Source organism: Manacus candei, unplaced genomic scaffold (assembly GCF_025592945.1).
Source record: "Manacus candei isolate 608988 ecotype Guabito, Panama unplaced genomic scaffold, ASM2559294v1 h1tg000043l, whole genome shotgun sequence".
Lineage (NCBI taxonomy): Eukaryota > Metazoa > Chordata > Aves > Passeriformes > Pipridae > Manacus > Manacus candei.
The window spans coordinates 5772009-5792561 of NW_026138091.1; the positions used below are offsets into that span (position 1 = coordinate 5772009).

General features: G+C 41.7%; 1 protein-coding gene across 3 annotated transcripts; it reads right to left on the reverse strand.

Annotated features, from left to right (window-relative positions):
* Positions 1-1450: 1450 nt before the first annotated feature.
* DYRK2 (dual specificity tyrosine phosphorylation regulated kinase 2) lies at positions 1451-16874 on the reverse strand. 3 transcript variants are annotated; one of them, XM_051795800.1, is made up of 4 exons: positions 16830-16871; positions 16337-16396; positions 15487-15623; positions 1451-7167 (listed from the first exon to the last, which is right to left on the reverse strand). In XM_051795800.1, the coding sequence occupies exons 2-4, from the start codon at positions 16389-16391 to the stop codon at positions 5566-5568; spliced, it is 1794 nt and encodes a 597-aa protein (XP_051651760.1). In that variant the 5' UTR covers positions 16392-16396; positions 16830-16871; the 3' UTR covers positions 1451-5565. The 3 variants fall into 3 exon arrangements, with proteins under 3 accessions (XP_051651760.1, XP_051651761.1, XP_051651762.1); XM_051795801.1 differs by lacking the exon at positions 15487-15623 and having other exon boundaries at positions 16830-16874; XM_051795802.1 differs by lacking the exons at positions 15487-15623; positions 16337-16396 and having other exon boundaries at positions 16830-16860.
* Positions 16875-20553: the final 3679 nt, after the last annotated feature.

Consider the following 20553-nt stretch of genomic DNA (forward strand, 5'->3'; position numbering starts at 1 on the left):
TTTCATTTCTCAAGTTTTGAGCAAGAGTAAAATTCATGTTGGATCTTTCAATAAGCAGATCTTGAAAAAATGGAACAAGACTGTATTTTTAAGAAAAGTAGTAGCATCTATAAGTGAATAACACAATACTGATCACCATTATAAAAACAAGAGATGCACAGTTGACATCCAAAGGGAGACACAATTTTCTCACAAAAGGAACACTGTGGAGATAACAGCAACTACAGACTTTCATTCACGATGGAATACCAAGGGCCACATTATAGGCACAGATCTGAGCTCTTAAGACACTAGAGAGCTGGCAGAGGGCAACACACGTTCCCCACCAGACTGAGAGTCTCAGTAAATAGCACAGGCCAAAAGCCAACTTCCAGTCAACCGGAATCAGGTGAGATGGCCCCAACCCTTCTTCAAATGAAAAACCAGGTATGACAGAAGTGTGCAGGAGATGGCAAGAGGGATAGGTGGCTGGAGGAGATGGTGAGAGACAGATTAGAAGGAAAAGAAATCCCCAAAATAGCTAACTAACTAAAAAAAAAGAAAAAGGCCTTTGTCCTCAGAACAACATAGTCATGAAGAAATAGGCCACATAGCTGTAACTTTTGGCTGGCTGCTCTTTGAGGCTGTAAACTGTGTTTATTTGTATTTAATATTGATGAGGTTTGTGCTCTGGCATCTCCCAACTCTGCTGAATAGGCAACCTAAAGAGTAATTAAAATCCCTTGATTTCAGCCTAGGTTCACCTTAATCAGAAAGCTTTCCAGTGAAACTGCTCTGGGCATACATGGATATTACCAAGCAGAGAATGTGGCTAATCACTTACAAGACAGTGAAATTACTCTGGATGTATTTGTGAAAAGAACTTAGCTCAGTCCAGCCTAACAGCTTTGTTTAGTATGTTCTCACTATCTTGGGATTTTACAAAGTCTGACGAAATCTGAAAACTCAGTCTGACACAAATATCAGTGCAGAAATCTGTGTCTTTTTAAAGCAGTTTTAAGAAAAAGAACACACGGTGCACCTTTCTCAATCAAATTTTCTTATAAAACCAGATCTATTGTTACTTTAAAAAATCTTTCTAAAGCAGGTAAAAAAAATTAGAACACCCATGCCTGCAAAATTCCTGCCAAAGATGTTTGCTCTCGAGCACAGGGTAAATAAAAATACAAATTATATTACTAAGCCCTGAGAAGAACTATAGAAACCTCAGGGCAAAAGTAACCTTTGGGCAATATTCAAGGCTGTCAAGACACATAAAGCACCAGAAAAGTCACCCTCCAGCAATGGGTAATTACTATATACAGATACAAGTAAGCACGCTGGGGGGCAAAGGCACTGCTGCCACTGACTGCAGCGGGCTAGGAGAAGGCCTTTCCACATTTAAGAAACGTCAGCACTCCAAGGGCTCTCTTTATGACCAGAAAAAAAACGAAAGTCCAGTGGAGAGAAGTAAAGTAGGACATAAAATTTTATTCTGAAATGATCTCTGGCCACAACAGTAAAATGTAACAAATATTCACTAGAACAGTCTCAACTCCTGTCATCAGCTGTACAATACATACAGTATCATAAAACTGGCCACTAGGATTAAAACCCACTACAACATCTTTAATGTTAAGTGGCAACAGCAGCATCTCACAGAAAATTATACATAAATATATACACAGTCCACATTCAATCATTTTTCACATGTTTTCAGTACACACAGTTGCAGCATATTACAGTCACGTGTCTAAGTCGTTGCCCAATAAAAACCCAAGCTTAGACGTAGTTGTAGCAGTTGAACTAAGTAATTACAATTTGTAGCAGAGATGTACAAGCCCCTAGAAACAATAATTCACAAATGTTATTTTATTTAAATGCTACCATAGCATTATACTGGGCAATATTCTAATCTTTGCTGACTGGAAAAAGAGTTCTTTTTGTACTTATCCGAAATACTACTGATGAGAAAAAAATACTAACAAATGGAGAGCATTAAACAATGCACACCCTTTCCTAAAGATTCTAATATTGCCCGATGCTACTTATGTCTTAAGTGTTTTCAACGTTCCCATGAAGTCATTTATAACTCCAAACCACCCACCAAGTTAAAAGTGGCTTAAGTGCCTTGCACCCAAATTGTAAAAATCCCTGGCCACCTTTATAAGAGCCAGGCACATATAAAAGGAATGCACTTTGGTTCATACCAAATGCCCTGGGATTAAATCACACTATAAAACTAAAGAGTTTGAGGTAAATTTTTACAAATACAGTTGACTTCTGTCTAGTGTCACTATAACAAAAACTTATTTCAAAAAAATTAATTTGATGTTAAAATACAACCAATGAGGAAGGGCCATCTTTAACCCCTTAATGAGACATACTACAAGAACAGTTTCCTCTTCACCCTAGCAGTGTGATTGCCTTATTGTTTCTATTAAGGCCTGGATCATCTACAGGATGTTTTAAGACAGGTATAGCACTTAAAAATAGTTTTCATCCCTATTAACCAGTATTCCAAGGGTTAAAGAGGCCAAGACGCATGCCCTACAACACGGCATTTGTAACAAAAGGCACATTGTTAACACCAAGGGCACAATCCATCCTCTATCCTTAATCTACATATCTTGCATCACTCTCTTGTTCCAACACACTTAAGTGGTAATGAACCAGTGGTGCAAGAAACTGAGCCAAGTGAGACTGCAACCAAAGACAACACTGTGCTATTACTAAATCTGAAAATAGCTCAGACATCTCCAGACAATGGTAACATGTGAGACTAAGCACTGTTTCCAAGCCAACTTCTATCAGCCTAATTATCAGAGCCCTTAGAATAAAATCACATCAAAGCAAGAGGCAATGTCCTCCCCCCTCTGTTTTTAGGGGTATAAATAAGCTACAATAAAAAGCAGTTGCATCACATAAAAACCATGATGTAGCTGCTCCTTTAGCATAGAGGAAGTTCCACTGTATCTGAGTTAAAAAAATAGCTCTGCATACTATATTTTGGCCTTTAAGTTTCCGGTAGCATTTATGACCAACGTGGATCATAAATGCATTATTGGCATTAAGAACAGGTTACATGAAAATTTAGTGGTTGTAGCCCATTAATGATCCATGAATATTATATTTTTACCTTAAGTTGACATGAAAGGCGGGAACATGTATCAATATCTCCTTTAAAATATATTAAGGAAGGTGATTCTTCTTTCACTCAACATCAGCATCCCTATTTCCTAACTTTTGCAGGAAGAGTTAAGGTAGAAAGGAGTAGTAAAGCCAAGTAGGTGGTGGAGAAAGTAAAGATTCCCTGTTACTGTAGAAAAATACACAATATTGTATTCCCACAGTCAAGAGAGTCAGTTAATTTTACATGAGAATTAATATATCTCTTTTCCAGACTCAGAATTTACTGACCATAATTTACTGGGTATTCATATGCTAAAATCCACTTCTCTTAGCTGTATTATTATATTTCATTTTTAACATGATTTCATACATGTTTACATATTGCACTTACACACATTGTATAAAGTTGTGAACATTTAACACTAAATAATTTAATTTGACTAGAGGCAGGAAATTATCTTTCTATTTAAAAAAGTAAGAAAAATGGTTGATTGACGGTCTAATTTTTACAGTTATCAATCAACAAATACCATCCTCTACTCAGAAATTATTTTTGGAGCTTCTTTAGGTGTTGACTTTTTGGCAAGAAGGTCAGCGATATGTTTCCTGAGAATTCTGTCATTTTGTCCTAATATCCCTCCCCCAGTCTTACATTAAATTACAAATAAAACAAATCAACAAACAAACAAAAATTAAGCTGTAAGTGGTAAATGAATGAACATGAAGGAGAACTTAACCGGAAACTTTCTTGGCCTCTCAGGGGACCATGCTTTAAGTATTTTTCATAATTTGTACAAGTAACTCAGTAAAATATGTGCATATAGATGTTGTTTATAAGCAAAGTTACTGACGTTTAATGCAATCCATTCTAGTATGTCCTGTTTTAACATCCATAAACCCTTCTAGATTATGTTCTACTTTGTTTAAAATTCCCTTTTCATATGTTTTATACATCCAATGTAGTCCACAGCCATTGTACGTATTAAAATACTGATCTCAGATTTCAAACTGTTCCTGTTGAAAACATGCTACAACGTGTGAATACTTCTTTCCTAGGTCTAGGTACTATTCCTCAGTAAAGACCATTTTTCTTCCATGAATGCAGTTAGAAGAAAGAAAAACCAAGCATTAGTACACACACACACACGAACAAATCTACACATATCTCTCTAACTGTTCTTTCAAAGTTAATTTTCAGCTACAGATGCCAAAGATTAAATCAAATTCCAAGCATTTACCTTTCCTTTGATAATTGTCCCTTATTAGAAATTATCTAGGATGGTGTCTTTCAACTGAAAAGCTATCCACTGAGGATGTTTCCCACTAGTGTTAAGCTGTCTAAGGTAAAGTACTCCTCTACAGGAAGCAACGTTGTAACATTGTTTGTCCCTACATGTAGATTTGATCTGAAGTGTAAATGTACTAGAGAATTCACAGTCACACAAACACCGTCAGAAGAAGTAAAAGCAATCTTGCAATATATGTAGTATAACAGTCTGGAAGTTACAGTATAAAACTGACAGAACGAGTACTTCTGTCTATGTGATTCTGGGAGACCAAGCTGCACATTAGAAAAAAACAGAAGAGAAGAAAGAAAAAAAAATGAGAACCTCAGTGTGAATGCTCAATGTTATAGACCTGAAATGAAGTCCAGAACATTTTGCTTTACCAAATCATCTGTCACTTTCAAATTCAGAGGAACAGACACACTGCCATCTTCATGCTTTCCAAGACTGCCCATTCCTCTCACTGTACCACATGGCATGCAAATTAAGACAGTCATTTTAGCCCTGGCATTCTTATTTTTTGCAACATATTTAAATGTTTGTTTTAATCAAAGCTCATTACTTTTGAATAGAGAAAGCATTCCATAGGAGGTGATCATATCATTAGTGATCCCACTACTTTCTCTGGGTTACCACACAGAAAATGGCAATGTAACATGCTCCACTTCAAATGACAAGTTTACAAGTGCTTAACTATTCTTTGAGTGTTCTCCCTGGAGTCCAGCCAGTCATAGGTGTAAGTGTTCACAGAATCAAGACCAAACCCATAAAATCCAAAAAGTGGTCTTCCAAATTTACCCCAGGTGAAAACTAGTATGAGTCATGGAAGAGAAAGGTTAATACCTTTGATACCACGCTGCAATGCATGACAGTCATGTTGTAACCAGTGGCCTGCCACTGATGTTTATTACTGTGTCACACTAGTTACAGTAAGGCTAATCGTACTGTAGAAGACAAACATTTTAAAAAATAAGTATAAAAACTTAAAGCATTGTCCCCGTGTTTTTATAAAAACAAATCAACATTTCTTACATTTAAAATGAGTGCTGAAAGATACAAATGAATAGATTTATTGAGCAAATAAAAATGTATATCTGAGCTAATTTTTCATACAAATAAGGCTCAGCCACATTGTATTTCTCATATTAACAGCATTGGGTTTTCAAACTCAGCTAACGAGTTTTGGCAACACTGTTCTTTGCTGAATATTCCCATTGGCATCTGTCATCTGTGCCAAATTAGTCCTCAGTTTTGAAGCTGAGCTTGAAGTCGGAGGTAACTTGGAAATTGATGTTATAGCACCAGTGCTCTCTGTAATTCTCTTTGCTGAGGCCTTTTCCCCAGCTGGAGGTTTTGGCAACCGTCTCCTTAGCCAGGGATGTCGCAAAGCCTGGCTGGGTGTCATACGGATAGCAGGATCCCATTCTAAACACTGTTTTAAGAAGTCAAGGAAGAGGGGATCATCACATCCCTTTAATGCGTTACCCCATTCTCTGCTCTCTGGTGGGCCACGCAGTTTTCCCCTCCGAGAGCGTCCACCATTAAGTATTACAGAGCCATCAGACAAGGTTGTGATGCTGCAATAGCGGGGATAACCCTTAGAGCTCACAAAGTTTTTGGCTCGCTTGGATGCATCTAAGAGTTTTGGAGAAGGCATGCCCAATAGTTCAATCATACAAGCCAGCTGGTCTCCTTCATCTTCTCCAGGTAAAAGTGGATAACCAGTCAGAAGCTCTGCTAGGATACAGCCCAAGCTCCACATATCTATGGGCATCCCATAACGAGCACCAAGGATGACTTCAGGTGCACGATAAAACCGTGACTGAATGTAAGTGTAGACACGCTGATGGTCGTAACAACTTGAGCCAAAATCAATCACTTTAATACCACTTCTACCTTGTTGCTTCAACAGAATGTTCTCAGGTTTAAGGTCACAGTGAATGATTCTGTTTTTGTGCAAAGCATCCAAGCACTGTAAAATTGAGTGGGCAAACTTGCGAACCAAAGGCAGGCTAAAGCCCTGAAACTTGTTTTTCTTTATTAATTCATAAAGGTTCATGCTCAGCAACTCAAATGTCATGCAGATATGGCTGCGGAATGTGAAGTTTTCCAACATGTGAATAACATTCATGTTGTTATCCTTATCTTGTTTCCGGAGATGTTCCAGGATCTTAATTTCTTCTGCAGCTTGGCGGTGGAAACGTTTTTCATTTCTCACCATTTTTAGTGCCACATGCTGATGCATCTTGTGATCGTAGGCCTTCACCACCTGCCCAAAGCTTCCTTTCCCTATAACTTTCAGGACTTCATACCTGTATGCAATATGATCATGGGGTACTTGTATGTAAGACCCTTGGTCATCATCATAGCCGCAGTTGTTTGAACCACCAATCACACCTTGCCGTTTCTTTGCATTTGGACCCAAGAAGTATATTTCAGGGTAGCTAAAAATCTCATGATGCTCAAAAGCTGTTAATTTTTGCATGTATTGCTTCATGGCCTGCTCTGGTGTGATAACAGAGGCTTTCACCTTGCCGGTTCCATCTGTAGATTTTAAAGAGCTGGAGCTTCCTTGTCGTCTGTGAGTACTCTCTGACTGTCTGTCCTGAACCACTGGCAATCCAGATTTGCCTAGTGTTGTAAGTCCATTTGGCTGTGTTGTCAGAACCGTCCTCTTGTTACTATTATCTTCAAAGAGCTGCTGAACCTGGATTTGTCCATGGCTACCAACATGGAGGTGCTCATTCATTGTGTGCTTACTGCCTCCAACCTAGAATCAAAAATAAATACATACCCAGTTAACAAGAAAGACAGGAACTCTATGCTTCAACATTCATTCTGCAACTCACCATTCTGCCTAAATAACCTCAAAATGAAGTATTTTCTTAGAAGTCAGTTGTTTGCAGACAATCTAAGAAATACAGCACATACACTGTGATACTGCTGGATGCTATTAAATTTCCCGATCCTTGTTTCTCAAATACTATTTTCATGACTCTCCAAAATGTTTCCAACAAGGCAATCACAAATGCGCTACTGTTATAAGCTAACAATTTCTCCAAGGAATTTTCAAGGCAGCAGTCCTACAACATCAAGATGCATGCCTGAGGGACATCAGACTTCGTAGAAAACAGTATCAGTTTTACCCTGGAGATCAATATACAATGCCTGCTAGAACTTACATGGCTAAGGCTCTCCCAGTCACCTATTTTCAGAAATCAAGATTTTAACTTGTCCCTAAATTTGCTATATATCAAAAGTTCCAGATATATTTTTAAGCAATAAGGAATGTGCTGTGACATGCACAAAGAGAAAAAGAACATTTCTGAAGTTCAAGAAATGTCATTTACTGCTTGCAATTGAGACAGTCACAATTCAACAAAACATTCCTATCAATGAAGAATAAGCACAGCTTTTAGCACTTTCCCACACCAGTCTTACAATAACTCTTAACTAAGATGAGATTTGAGGCCTGATGCACACTTGAGTAGAAAGGAAATCTTTGCCTTAAGGAACATACAAGTAACTTTATTTTAAAGGAATGGAAAAAAAACAATAGTTGATTTTAGAAATTACATTTGTTCTTGACAGTGTTCACAAGAGACGTAATACCTGCACTGAGCATTTTCCAGCAAACAACTACTACACTAAACCTGTTATTTTTAAGGAGAAACAAGAAATTTACAAGCATATAGGTGCTACTAAAATAGCTGTCCTTAGAATTCCTCATTTGCTCTAAAGTAGAGGAAAATTAATTTGTCTTATGTCTGGTCTTATACAAATGTGGGAAGAATTCCCCTGCTGTCTCTCAAGCTGATTCACCGGTCTTAATATTTATGCCAAATTACTAGTGAAAAGTTCACTGATATGTCAGACAGATATCAAGCCAGGACTGAGAGCACTTTTCATCCAAACCTTATTTTTAGTAGGCATCTAAGGATAACACATTCCCCGTTCACTTAAGATTGCTGAAATGAAATCAGAAAATGACAGCTGTGTGCTGTAATATAAGGCAATGAAATCTGTGCTACAACAGCAGAAGTGCTTCCTAATGAGAAAACGTAGCCACGCAACACAGACTCGAGCATACTTTGTGCTTCTGTTAAGGCATCAGTTTGATATGGCAGAAGTCTGTTTTTGCAAATTCAGTAACTTGTTCCCAAAGACTTGCCAGCTGGACACAGGCTTCACCTTTGACAATATTTTGAAATCTGCGGCTCTGAAACACATAATAGAAGAGCACGTGTTCTCAGAGATTGCTTCTGTCTTGTTCACTGCTCTTCTGATTCCATTTTGACTCACGTTGAATAACTGGTTCATTTTAGTTCACCACTGCAGTTTGACTGTGTATGTTTGTTTGCAGAGAAATTTAGGCTCACACTATTGAATTTAATCAATCTCACAGAAAGCATTACCACACAATCATAATTCAGAGCAAAGACGTTTGTAACATTTAAGCAGGGTGAAGACATACAGGAAATCAACAAGAATTCCTTTCCTAGTTTGATGTCTCAAAAGCACCAGAAATTAAATCATCAGGAAGACTTAATCAGCTTATCAAGCCTACAGGCAATTCCTTCAGGTCAAGTTTGAGGTGCACTGTAGTAGCAGTTTCCTGAAGGTTGCCCTGATCCTCTATATGAACAGCAGTTACTGCAAAGAAAAAAAAATCAGCCGCAAGAGCTGCTAAATCACCCATCTCAGAAACAGATCTAGTTTAGTAAGATGTCAGAGGTTCAGCACATGCAGCATTGCAGAACTGTGTAAGAAAGGCACAATGAAGCAGCAGAGTAACCATACAAGGACTCAAGCTAGGAAATTCCAGGTACAAATACGTCTTCTGCAGCACTAGTTGAACAACAAAGCAGAACATATCTGCACAAACTGGGAGTAGACAACACTAATGTAGACAATGAGTAGAAAGAGTATAGCAGAGAAAACCATCTTTAAGCATTTCTTAATCCAAATACTCATTGCCACAGTTCACACCTTGAATCAATTTTTTTTTCTCTCCAGTCACCTGTTTTCAGAGTTAACTATCTTCTACCCTTCCTAAGCACTGTTTATGTCAATATATGCATTGAGAACTTCTTCAAGGCTTGGGAAAAGCCCAAATATTTATTCCCTCTCAAAAGGGACTAAAGAGTTCTTTTTTCTAAAAGTGTGTTTGCAAACACATTCTAAAGTGTAAACCACGTAGCTCTGCTTCCTGCACCTTCAGGCAGTCTCATGGTTTCTTTTGTTGCTGACAAGTTGGCTCTTCTTCTTTAAGCAGCAGAATGAAATCACCAGCATTATCCCAACTTCAATCCAAATCCAAAGTGACTGGTTTTGCCAGTTTCAGTCAGTTGCTACTTGGGAATGCAAATGCAGATGCAGACAGTAGCACTGGTTTTCTTCGTGGAAGAAAAGACACCACATTAGCACAGACTCTATTCCAAAAGTTGTGGGGAAGAAGAGAGCTCTTCTTTCAAAAAGCCCGACAGGAATTTCAGAGCTATGAGACATATCACAACTACAAAGTCAATATGAAAAATGGACTTATCTCAGAGTACTGCCTGCACAAGAATCACCACATCTTCTATTTCCAAGCTGGATGAGGGTTGGACTTGCACCACCCCTTTGCTCTGCCTATCTACTCCTGGCTACTGAGTGTCTGAGATTGCTGTCAAGTTCAGGCTTGCACTACTTACAAGGTCCATAGGCTTCACCAGTGACACTGTAAGTTCCTGAACTACAACTAATGGGCTTGAGAAGCTACAAAGGATTATAGTCTTCTTAGTCCAGTACCAAACTGTTCTCAATACAAAGAAGCTTTTCAACTAAAACCATAAGGCTAAGAGGTCTACAACACGTTTCCATTTTGCTTCTGCAGAACCAACAGCCTACACAGTTGACCACCTGTGAGCACTTACGAAGCTTACTTATTATATGCTGTATTGCCTGTGCTCAAACCCATCCACACCTTCTAAGATTTACACATTTTTGTAGCACACATCTTCAAAAACTGATGTACACACTTGTCTATAAAACATATTGAAATAACAGGTAAGTTTGAACTCAAAGAACTCATCTTCCTGAATCTTCTGGTAACATCAATTACATAACAGTAAGTGTTACAATGGAATGTTTTTTTCTCTCTCAATAGTTTTTCATAATTTCAACATTGATGTTACGATTTTACTTTAACTTTGGTTTGTTCAGTTTATGGAAGTTGATGACTATGCCGAAAACATTCACTTACTCTTTGAAATAGATACATCAAGCAAAGCAAAACAAAACAAAGCAAAAATACGCCCTAAACTATAATCAATAAATCAATCAATAAATAAATAAACCCCAAAACTTTTATTTGGGGGGTAGGAGTACTTGGGGTTTGGTTTTTTTGCTTTGTCTGCACAAACGGGTTTAGAGACAGAACAGTAACTTACTATACTTAGACTACGGACCTGTAACAACACAGAAGTAGCATAAAGATGAGTCCACTTTGCTAACAAGAAGGCAAATCCATTGACAATTCCTTTGCAGTAACACTCAGCCAATGCATTGGTCTGTTTCAAGACCTTCTACAAGACTATACCTATAGGACTGAACACCACTGGAGCATATACCTCTTCTCAATTTTAAAAGCATCAAGATATTATGTAATTGTATCACATTCCAGCTTTGTAACAATCACTTGCTGTGATTATTAGCACCCTATAAAACCATCCAAGGTAGGACCATGATTCAGCTATATATTATCTTTTTATTTTGAGCAAAACCACAGAAAAAAAGATTTTGCTGTCAATCAGAATCTAAAATAAAATAAATCTTAATAATAAAGCAATCATGATGGCCTGTTGAAATACTGCACAGGAATAAGATGTTACTATCTGCTATTATTTCGCATAGATGAGGACAAGGGAGAAAGAGTGTTCTAAAGTAGTAACTTAATTAAAGAATAATTGTTACACTCTATACCCCTCTCTTTACAGCATTTCTGGGTGTGCCAATTTCAGCCCTACTGTGTCTAACACACTAAAGGCATATGGAATCAGGTGTAGCATGCTTCACTGCCTATTTTGTTGATTACAGCCTGAAATGTACAAAAGGCCTTCTTTTTCCTTGATAAACTAAATCAGCAGCATTCCTCTGCTCAGAGGAAATACTTGCTAATTAGTACCATAATAATGCTGGATTATCATAATGGTTGTATTAGGAGTATGAATCTTATACACCAAAAAAGATTAAGCCCCTGTTGAGCTTGTGGCTCAACAAGAGCTGTAGAAAAAACACACCATTGGGATTTTTTGTTGTTGTTGTATCTGGTCAATATAAACTCATTTTTTTGAAAAGTAAACTTTAGACAGCACATATGTTCACAGACAGAACTATGGCTGAAGAATGATACCAACTCTTAATTTTTTTTCATCCTGTTAGGACTCCAAGGGTACAGTGAGTTTGAACATTTCTGGGACACCCTGCACTTATTACACATGATGAAACCCAAAAGGACAGACAACGCAAATAAGCTGAAGTATACAAATATGAGAGATGTGCCTAGATGTACTGCAGTCCCCGCAAGCACAGTTACCAATTGTTGGAGCCCAAATTTCAGAGACTCCTTGCCCACCCCTCCTCACCCTTAAAAGATAGCTTCATTTTCCCTCTAGATTCAAGTTTTATATAGAAGGAGAAATATCCAAAGAAAACTAGATATAGTGAAATCCAGGTCATGACTGCATAGTTATTTCACTTAACGTGACAGCATTTCTGTTGCAATTTAATACATGAAAACACCACAACAGGAAGGTATTTTTTGGGGTTTTACCTCCTTTAAAGCAGATGCCCACAATAAAAATTTGCAGCATGTGACATACCAGATCCTCATATTAACAGCGTTCAGGAATCTGTTCCATTATAATGTAAATTAATTTTTAAAAATTAAATTTAAAAACATTAAGATTAATACTGAATGATTGATGCAAAAGTACATGAAAGAGCATTCAACTGTGGTGGCAAAAGAAAATAGGCTTGCCATACAGAAATCTTAGAAAAGGCTTGAAGAGGGAGGGAACTGAATCATGCACTGTAAATGCGTTGTTGTTACAGTACTAGAGAAGAGGATAAAAACATTAATACTGCTTTACTGCAAAAGAAACAGTTAGAGTGCAGAATGCAGGGATACATGCCAAGTAAGAAAGAACAGAGATGGAGGTAGGTAGAAGACAGAGACAAGTCTTGAAGAGGGACTCACAGACGGGTGGGGATTTACACAAACAGAGCAGCAGGCAAGCAATATAATCTCTACTGCTGCATGTCAAGTGGATGTTAGAACACCACAGTGAAACAGGAGAGAATGAACAGGAAAAGGTTCCAATCATCAAGGCAAGAACTTAAGCCCTCAAAAGAGAAAGCAATGACTTTGGAGAGGAAAATGAAGAGAATGACATGTTGGAAATAAATTCTTGATTTCGACCATAAGGCAAAAAAGATAGTCAAGGATGGAAGTAGACACAAATAAGCCTAGGATGAAGCCAGACTTAAAAAAAAATAAGCAAAACCTTTCCCTGGTACAACACACAACTGCCTGCTTAGCAACAAAGGGTGCTGTGCTCGGAGAGACTGCAACCAAAACCTCTGTCCGGTTTTATGAAGCCTGTGTAAAACAGCATATTCCCCCCCTTCCACTCATGCTACTATAATCTACCAAACAATGACATTTCACTTGAAACTAGGAGACCACAGTTTCACTAGAGGCTAGATGACACAACTCTCTACTGCAAGGAACATGATAGGTAGTAGATTTCTTCTCTGTATGAATTAAAAGAAAAACTTTTCAGCTTAAACAAAGCTCAATCTCAGTTTCTCTTCACAACTAGTATACACACAATGCACACACTTATACCCAAACATCAACAAGTTCACCCATTTAAGCACGCTGTACCTTCTGGAAGTTTGAACACAAATACTCAATTTTTAGCTATTAGAGAAGTCACATAGATACAATGGAGATGAAAAGACAATAAGCAAATGAACACAAAGAAGGAAAATCATTTAAGAAAACTGAAATGTTTCATTTCAGCTAGGTCTGAATGAAGTGGTGGGATGTAAAGCCAATGGTTTCAATCTGTCAGTGTCAGCTGAGGTCAGTAGGACTGAGTTTACAGTAAGATCACATAACAGATACTGCCCTTTTTTTTTAGGGCAAAATCCAGCATTCCGATGTCATATCTGATCCTTACCGCAAAAAGTTATGTTAGCCAACCACAAAATAATCACCAATGAAATTCAGAAAGGCAGTCTGAGGTGTTTCCATAATAGCACCCAAGGCTAAATAAATACTGTAGAGTAGGCCCTGTATCACAAAGGCAAGGCAGAGTTTGGAACAGTCAGAATCTAGAGGGACATGAAGCACAGTCATATAATGCTTGATCATCCCTGTGTGCTTCCATAATTATTTAATCTCTATTTACACACATACATACATATGCTATATATAAACATATCCATCCATACAAAATAATGTACTTATAAAAATACTTGAGACAGAAATATAACACTTGAACACTCCCTGAATGCTTTCATAAGGACTTCATTTTTACATATGTATCTATTTATGCACAGACACCATATAATACACATACACAAAAATCTATGTATAAAAATATCAAAATTCTATACTTCCAAAATTAGTAAGTAGTCACAGATAAATAGCTAAACCACCACACTTTCACAAATTCTAAATTAAGTCTGGGCTCTGCTACATGTGGGCCCCTGATATTTGCGGGCCCTACTGTAAATGCACTTCCATGACTGGGGTCCAGGCTGTTTGTACTATATTCCCTCTTCTATAATTTTATTAAAAAAACCCTAAGCTGTTGCCCCAACTCTAAAATCAAGCAGCACTTAACTGGCATACAAATATGAAAAAACTGGCCTTTCATAGTAATGAACAATTCAGACATACACCCTAGCTACATAAATATACAATGATGTTGATTTCAAGCATGCAGCTCCACCTTGAATTTGCAGAATACTCATCATTCCTTTTGAGAATATCCAACATATACTGATTTTTTGAATTAAGCCAATTCTTTCTATAAATGGACTTGAATAAGATGCTTTTACCCCAGAAGCTACATGGAAAGTCACTGAAACACTAATATCTAAATGCATAGTTTTACCTTCCACTAGCCCATAGTCACACTACCATTTAAAGTTCTGCCATATGTTTACAAAGATAGTATGTGAGCTTCCACGAAGAACTCATTTATTCCATGAAAAGTATGCCATCAATGCCTTTCAGGGTCAGTATGAAATGTTTCACAGTCTAAAAGGAAATGTATGCAATAAAAATTTCAGATATTTAGTGTTAACATGACAGCATAGAGACCCCTCTCTCTACTCTGTCATGACTTCAGGACAGAGATATCTTCTCTTATCCATATATAGTGTCATACTTAGGAAGTTTCATTCCTAGTAGATTAACTAGAAGTGGGAGACAATGTGAGATATCACAGAACCAGAAAATAACATCCTTTTCATGCCATCAGCGGTTATTTCTTTATAGGTAAACTACTGCAGCAATAAAGGTAGATTCATCCAATCATTGTCCCTGAGCACAGCGATAGCTATTTCTAGGGAAGAGACTGATCGGCCTGAGCTAATCAGACATATAAAGGAGAAAGTAGTCTTCATTTTTCACCACAGTTCATGCAACCCTTTAATCACAGTGACTAACCTCATTGCCAAAACAATGTCATCTCAAAAAATACATTTACCAGAATAGCTCGTCTACGAGAGTGTGAAAGATCGAATTTGTCACTGAAAATGAGACATAAAATCAGACTGAAAGGGGAGCTGGGGCAAGAGAAAGCAGCGTGTGCAATGACAGGGTCCCAGCCTCACAGCAAACATGCACATTTCATCCGAGTCTGCAGAAATTCAACGCGCTTTGCTTCAGCACCATGAGCCTCTGGGTGCCCGTGAGCACTCGGTCCCTCCGCGGGGCACACGCGGCGAGCGGCGACGGCGCGGCGAAACCCCGGGGTCAGACGCCCGTTCCCCGCACCCCATCCACCCCCCGCCCTGTACCCCGGCTCACCGTGTGGGAGGCGTTGCTGGCCCTGAGCGGCGGCAATGCGAGGGGCGATGGCGGGCCGGTCCCAGCTCCTGCCCGGGAGACCCCGGCTCCAGTGCCTGGGGAAGACTGCAGCGGGCGGCCGCTGTCCCCTGCCCTGCCTGCGGAGAGCAGAGGGGTGAGCGCGGAGGGCAGCGGCGGCCCCTCGGGCCTCGTCGGGGCGGCGGCGGCCCCGGCGCTCGGCCGGCACCGCCGCCCGTCTTGCTTTGGGCAGAAGCCATTAAAAGCTAATCACCGCCGCGGCGCACACACGCACCGATCCGGCTAATAGCGCAGGCGGGCCATGCTCGCCCGGCTAAACCCTTCATCCGAGATTAACCCGCCACCGGCAGGCGCCTAACCGGGAGAACGAGCCGGCTCTGCTCCGCGCACGCCTCGAGGCTGGACGGCTGCCCGTCCCCCCCAGCCGTCTGGCCCGGCGAAATCCCGGCGCCGCCGGGGACCTGCCGGGAGTTCACAAGTCTGCAGCGCGAAGCAGAGGCGAACACCGTTGCCCCTTGTCAAACGCGGCCGCTCTGGCACTCGCGGCGACCCCCAGGTCTCCCTGGGTCGTTTCCCCAAGTGTTTTCTCTCCCCCGAGACAAACTCGCCACCCCGCAAGAGAGCAGCTCGCCGGAGCCCAACGTGCAGCCCCCGGCAGCCCCCCCCGGGCTCGGCTGCCGCGGGGGGGTGGGTGGATCAGTGTTCGGCACACACGGCACCGCTGCGGCGCCAGCCGCAGGGCGCCCGAGCCCCCCGTCCTCCGTCCCCCCTCCGCCGGGCCTCCGCAGCCCGGCCCAGCGGTGGCTATCGCGGCGGCCCACTCGCTCCTTACCAGCTGGGTAGGCAGCACCAGCGGCGGCGCTAGCTGAGGGTTTTCTGGTTAACATGGCCGCTGGAGAGGAGGGAGAGGAAAAGGCATGTCAGGGTGGCTCTCCTCCGCTGCTCCTCGGCCTCTCCGGGCGGTGTCTGCCTCTCTTCTCCGATCAGCTACACCCAGGCCCAGACACGTCCTGCGCTGCATCCCCCTGGCTCCGGGCCCGACGGACAGACCCTCCAACGGCCCGCCGTCGCCTCCCGCCGCAGCCGCAGCAGCAGCAGCCGGGCCGCCGCCGCAGCCCCCGGCCCAAGCTCATCACCTCCCCCGCCCCCGCCCCGATCGCCCCGGTCCCCTCGCACGGAGGAGGGAGCAGCAGCAGGCGGCCGGACGGAACCCTCCTCCTCGCGCGGCGGAGCGGGGACAAACAGCGCACAGCAGCGGCAGTCCCCGCCCCGCCGCCCGCGTCCCCTCCCTCCGTCCCTCCCTGCCGCTCCCTCGCGTTCCCTACCGCTCCGCCGCCGCCGAGGCGGCGCGGCCCGCGGCTCCCCCCGGGCCCCGCACGTGCCCCCGCCCGCACAACGGCCGCGCCGGCCGCGCGTCCCCGCGCCCGCACAACGGCCGCCGCGCTGGGCCCGGGCGCGCGCCCGGCCGTTGGTCACCCCGGCGGCACAGCCATGTCTGTGCCGGGCAGGGAGAGACACAGGCACAGGCACAGGCACAGGCACAGGCACAGGCCGCCCGGCCAGCCCCCGCCCCGACAAGGCCCGTGGTTGTCACGGGCAAGGGGGAGATGCCGGCGGGAAAGTCGGCGTGTGTGGGAATCGCGGGGAGGGGAGAGGAGCTCCTCTCCCGCTCCTCAGGCAGCGGGGTTCGCTCTGCCGGACTGGAAGGACAAAGGTGGCCCCGTAGGAGGAAGATTAAATAACTTGAAATGTGTAGAGGGATGAAAACTTAAAAAAATGGTAGTGAGGTAAAAGAAGCTTTTGGGATTGTCCTGGAGGCGTAAGTGCCTCAGCCTAGAACGAGGGAAAGCAGAGTGCGATGGGCGGTACTGGCCTTGTTTTCCAAACTGCGCGACGTGCTTAGTGGAGTACAATGCTTTGAATTCCTGGTTTGTCCGTTTGAACGTCACTGCAGCCAAAAATAGATGACTAAACATTTGCTCTGCTTGGGACAGCATTGAAATGAACTGTCTTACCTATGCCCGACCTTTTTTGAAGTCCATGCAGACCTCGCAGGTTTTCCTTTTTGAAACAGCTGGTAGATGTGTAGACAGACCTCCCTTCATCCCCTTCCACAGAAGAGAAAAAAAATGAATCTCCCCTTTTCCTATGCCTAAGCAAAAAAAAAAAAAAAAAAAATCTGCTTTTTGCCTCTTCCCATGCCACAGATACATGTATAAAGCAAAGACATTTCCTGTACTGGTACAAAGAAATAAACAATTTCCCCAACCCCTCCTGTCATGCAGAGAAAACAATCATACTTTCTCCCATCCACACCCACCTAATCTTTTCCTTCACTGTAGCTGAAAAAAAGCTTTGTCTTCCTCAATATCCCTGTAGATGTCTGCAGGCCCTCCCTGTGTCTTTTCCCATTGGCTGCCAGGTGTATAAATGGTGTTTTCTGATTACTTTTTGTATTTTCTCATAATTTTCAGAAGCTGCACATGCACATCAAAGCTATCTGAATATCAAACACTGCAATAACATTAGTGTTCTCAGATATCTTAAACGTTTCAGGAATGAAAAAAAAATACTTTTCTAGTTAGTCTAAAGAGGGGAAGGGCTTGTTCACCTTCAAGCTGGATAAGAAAAGCCAGAATTGATATCAATTATCTTTCCATAGGGCTTGCGGGAGTTTTTCATCTTAAATGATGTGCCTTTTCTGAGTGTCGATGTCACAGATGGTTTCATGCACGTTCTGGGGTTACTTACACCGTAACATTGAGATAAGACAAAGCCACTAAGTGCCCTGTTTCAACTCCTTTCCAGTCAGGTACACTATCTACAGTATACCTTGCACAGTTTATTCAACACTCTTGGACTGCTATGCATACTATGTAAAAAATTGAGCTAGTCTATCACATAGTAAACAGTATTTTAACTCAGTGGGAACACATTATATTGGTACCTGTCCTCTTTCTAAAACTGTGTGCACTGTAGGCATTCATCTTGAAGCCTGTGAGTGTCCTTGGGCCTGTTTGGATGCCTTTCTTTCTCTCTCTCCATCACTTTCTCCATCTGCAACCCATCTGCTGTCAAAGATGGAGTAGTACCTGATGGAGTCTGAAGTGGAACTCAAGATAAGGGCAAGCCCATCTTGATTCCTTCTGAATGCAGTGCAAGCAACTTCAGTTTAAAAGCCTCTTTCATACAGGATTTAGGTTGATAAAGAGGAGGAACGTGCTAATATAATTGTAAAATACCTTGGCTGCAAATAGCAATGCCTTTAACAGCCTCTTCAAAATCATAGAGGCGGATATATAAAGAAAAGAAGAAAGCAAAGCCTAAATACTCAAAGACAAAGGAAAGGTTAATTCTTTCACACCAAGTCTTACCCTCAGGAATCTGAAATATGTCCTGTTGAGTGGCCACAAAACTTTTTTCTTTCTAATACTGGCCATACTGAACATATCAGCACTTTCCAGAGCAGCGCTACACAGGATGAGATCAACAGACTTCATTTCCCAGGACAGAAATAAGTATTAAGCATCTCACAGGAGAAAGTGTATGGTTCTCAGAAATTAGAGAGCAAAATGAATTAGGGTTTTATTGATCCTTTTTCCTGCTCACGCAGCTTTTATTACCCAAAGGTGTGAACTAACCTGTAATGATAGAAGATTAGTCTTCCCTTTCTTGCAAACAAATCCAGTGAGTGTTCATGAGTGACAGATTACTTAGAATCATAAAATAATTTAGGTTGGAAGGGACTTTTAAAGTCCATCTGGTCCGACCCCCTCCAATGAGCAGGGACAGCTTCAAAAAGATCAGGTTGCTCAGAGCCCTGTTCAGCCTGATCTTGAATGTTTCCAGGGAAGAGGCATCTACCACCTCTCTGATGGCGCCACCTATGCCGAAGATCTCTCACTCATATCTAGTCTAAATCTACCCCCTTTTAGTTTAAAAACAGTACCTCTTGTCTTATCGCAACAGGTCCTACCAAAAAAGTTTGTCCCCATCTTTCTCATAAGCCCTCCTTAAGTATCAAAAGGCCACAATAAGGTTTCCCTGGAGCCTTTTCTTCTCCAGACTGAACAACACCAGTTCTCTCAGCCTATCTTCACAGGGCAGGTACTCCAGTCCTCTCATCATTTTTGTGGCCTTCCTCTGGACCCACTCCAACAGGTCAAACAGGTACTTGCAAGGGGCTTGTAAGATAATGTCATCAAAGCACTTGTTTTTAGGAGAAATACCTGAAAGCTTTCTTTCCATATAGGTACCCAAAGAGGCCTGCAGACTGGAAAGTACCAGCTCAGTGGGGCACAGGCAGTACTGGTTCTGTACCACAATGAACACCTAAGGAAGAAGGTGAAGAGGCAGCAGTTGGAAGTGCTGATGGAATCAGAAGGCTGTTTGCCACAGCTGTCTTGAAGAGACTTGGGTTGGTCTGTTACAGACATTATCCTCCCATGATAAACTATACCAAGTGTTCTAGAAAAAAATTAACAACTGTCTGGTAAAAATTATGTGGTGAAATCATAACCATTAAATAAGAAAATTAAAAGTCATTAAAAAAAACCCAACAGAACCAGAACAGTCTAGAACAAAGTATGTAATCTGTAAAACCTTGTCTAAAAGTATTCCTACCCACATAGTACATTAAAATGCATTACTGACGATAATATACTAATACAGAGTGATACAGAACATGCTGTGTTTCTTGAGCCATTCAGTCAGGGCCCTTGTGACCAAGACAGATTCTAAGCAGACTGTGAGGGGCTGCTGAGGTCTGTTTTTTCAGGCTGCCTTGGGGCCCAGTTCATATCTAGTTACCCTCTTAGAACACTGTATCTCCTTAGCATCACTATGAGATCTCCTATGCCTGTCCACTTACCTCTCTAAAGTGGGTGCTGGTTAGGGTTTAATTATACGGGTCTTTGGTATGTAGTTGTAGGGCAAGCGAGGCTGGCTGGTCAGTCATACAGCATCTCCTCCACTGTAGTATTAGCATATGCTTATGTGGTCAGACACCAGGGAATTCCTGAGAAGCCATGCATGTCCAAAACTGCAGTG